We start from the raw sequence: 2,637 nt of genomic DNA on the forward strand, positions 1-2,637 counted from the left end.
TAATAATAATAGCAGCAAATATCCGTGCAAGATATTAATTTTTTAAATTATTTAGAATTATTGTCCATTTCAAAAAAAAATATTAATCATAATAGAAACTAAAGAGCCCAACTTATATTATCGCAACTATAATGTTTTCACTGAGTTATCTCAGGTACACTAAAATAGTAAACATAGAAGAGTTAGCAAAAATATCTATGAATAAGCTACGAAAAATATTGCATGTTAGGTGAATACACTTCATTTCATGTTTGTACCTCATTAAATAAAAATCCGCAACAAATCACATGTAGCTAACTAAAATTTGATTATTTACACTCGTTGATTTAGAAAATATTCAATTAACTCGTCCTCAACAAACAAGCCACGATATGATGATCCAAATTGACTATTGAATTGTATTTTATTCTTTTATTCGTAATTATTTACTTACACTTTATTTAAATAATATTGATAATATTTGATAAGAGCTGGCGAAGATTCTCCAGAAGAGGAAGGCCAATATAGCCCGTGTTCAGGAGATTAGGTGGGTAGGATCGAAGGCGAGGAATACGGACGAGTATAAATTTTGGTATTCCGGATGCGTGAAGGTCAAGAATGGAGGGCGGATTTTGGTGGATAGGAAGCTCACGGAGTCGGTGGTAGAGGTTAGACGGGTGAATGACAGATTGATGGCTATTAAGTTAGTAGTTACGGGAGCACTTTGAATGTCATTAGCGCTTACGCTCCACAAACGGGCTTGGACGAGAAGGTTAAAAGGCTCTTCTGGGAGGGGTTGGATGAGGTGGTGCGAGGTACTCCGCCTACGGAGAAGTTATTTATAGGAGAGGATTTCAATGGTCATATTGGGTCTTCTGTTGGTGGCTATGGCGAGGTACACGGTGGCTTCGGCTTTGGGGATAGAAATGGAGAAGGTACTTGGATTTCGCTAGAGCTTTTGAGTTGGTGATCGCGAGATCTAGTTTTCCGAAGAGGGTAGAGCATTTGATTATTTTCTAAAGTATGGTGGCTAAGACTCAGATTGATTATCTCCTCCTCAAGAGGTGTGATAGGGGGTTGTGCGAGGATTGCAAGGTGATCCCGAGTGAGTCCCTCGCGACAAAACATAAGCTCTCGGTGATGGACATTGGTATCTTGATAGAGAGAAAGAAAAGGTTTCTACGGAGTTAAACGAGGATCAGTTGGGGAGCCCTGACTAAGTATAATCACAGGAGTTGGAAGGGCGGTTGACGGCTATGGGAGCCTGGAAGAGTAGTAGGGACGCTAGCATTATGTCGACGGCGATGGCGGACTGTACAAGGGAGGCGGCGAGAGAGGTGTTAGGGGTCTCGAAGAGTTACTATGGCGGGCACCGAGGCAACTGGTGGTGGAATGACATGGTCCAAGGTAAAGTGGAAGCAAAGATAGCGGCGTACCTTAAGTTAGTGGAGAGCACCGACGAGGAGCAGAGGAGAGCGAACAGAGAAAAATATAAGAAAGCTAGGAAGGAGGTGAAATTAGCGGTCACGGAGGCTAAGACTGCAACGTTTGGTCGGCTGTATGAGGAATTGGGGGTCAAATGTGGGGACAAGAAGTTATTTCGTTTGGCCAAGGCAAGAGAGAGGAAGGCTCGTGACCTGGATCAAGTGAGGTGCATCAAAGACGAGGAAGGTAGAGTATTGATAGAAGAGGACCCAGATTAAGTGGAGATGGAAGATGTACTTTCATAAACTTTTGAATGAAGAGGGGGACAGATACATCGTACTAGGGGGAACTGGGGCACTCCGAGAGTCACCAAGACTTTAGGTACTATAGGCGTATTAAGGTTGAGAAGTTCGTGGGAGCTATGCGTAAAATGAGTCGGGGCAGAGCAACCGGACCAGACGAAATTCCGGTAGAATTTTGGAGGTATGTGGGTAAAGCAGGCTTGGAGTGGCTAACTGGGTTTTTTAATGTTATTTTCAGGACGAAGAGAATGCCAGATGAGTGGAGATGGAGTACGATGATTTCACTGTATAAGAACAAAGGTGATATCCAGAATTGTAACAACTATAGGGGTATCAAGTTATTAAGTCATACCATGAAAGTTTGGGAGAGGGTGGTAGAAGGAAGGGTAAGGAGGGCGGTGTCTATATCAGAAAATCAGTTCGGGTTCATGCCAGGTCTTTCTACTATGGAAGTTATCCACCTTATCAGGAGGTTGCTGGAACAGTACAAGGATGGGAAGAGGGATTTACACATGGTGTTTATTGACCTAGAGAAAGCGTATGACAAAGTCCTTAGGGGCGTTCATTAGAGATGCCTGGAGGTGAAAGGTGTGTCGGTAGCTTACATTAGGGTGATAAAAGATATGTATGATGGAGCTAAGACTCGGGTTAGGACTATGGGAGGTGATTCGGAGATTTTTTCGGTGGTTATGGGGTTACACCAAGGATCTGCGCTCAGTCCGTTCTTATTTGCTCTGGTGATGGATGAACTAACACACCATATTCAAGGAGAGGTGCCATGGTATATGTTCCTACTGATGATATAGTTCTGGTTGATGAGACGCGAGGCAGCATTAATGAGAGATTGGAGTTATGGAGGCAATTCCTGGAGTCTAAAGGTTTCAAGTTGAGTACGACTAAGACGGAATATCTGTAGTGTAAGTTCAGCGAT

The 2,637-nt window shown here is 43.1% G+C and overlaps 1 protein-coding gene across 1 annotated transcript; it reads left to right on the top strand.

Annotated features, from left to right (window-relative positions):
- Positions 1–1,283: 1,283 nt before the first annotated feature.
- Positions 1,284–2,275, top strand: LOC138905926 (uncharacterized). Its single transcript, XM_070194439.1, has 2 exons — positions 1,284–1,630; positions 1,945–2,275. Exons 1-2 carry the CDS (start codon positions 1,284–1,286, stop codon positions 2,273–2,275), a joined length of 678 nt encoding a protein of 225 aa, XP_070050540.1.
- Positions 2,276–2,637: the final 362 nt, after the last annotated feature.

This window comes from Nicotiana tomentosiformis, chromosome 2, assembly GCF_000390325.3.
Source record: "Nicotiana tomentosiformis chromosome 2, ASM39032v3, whole genome shotgun sequence".
NCBI lineage: Eukaryota > Viridiplantae > Streptophyta > Magnoliopsida > Solanales > Solanaceae > Nicotiana > Nicotiana tomentosiformis.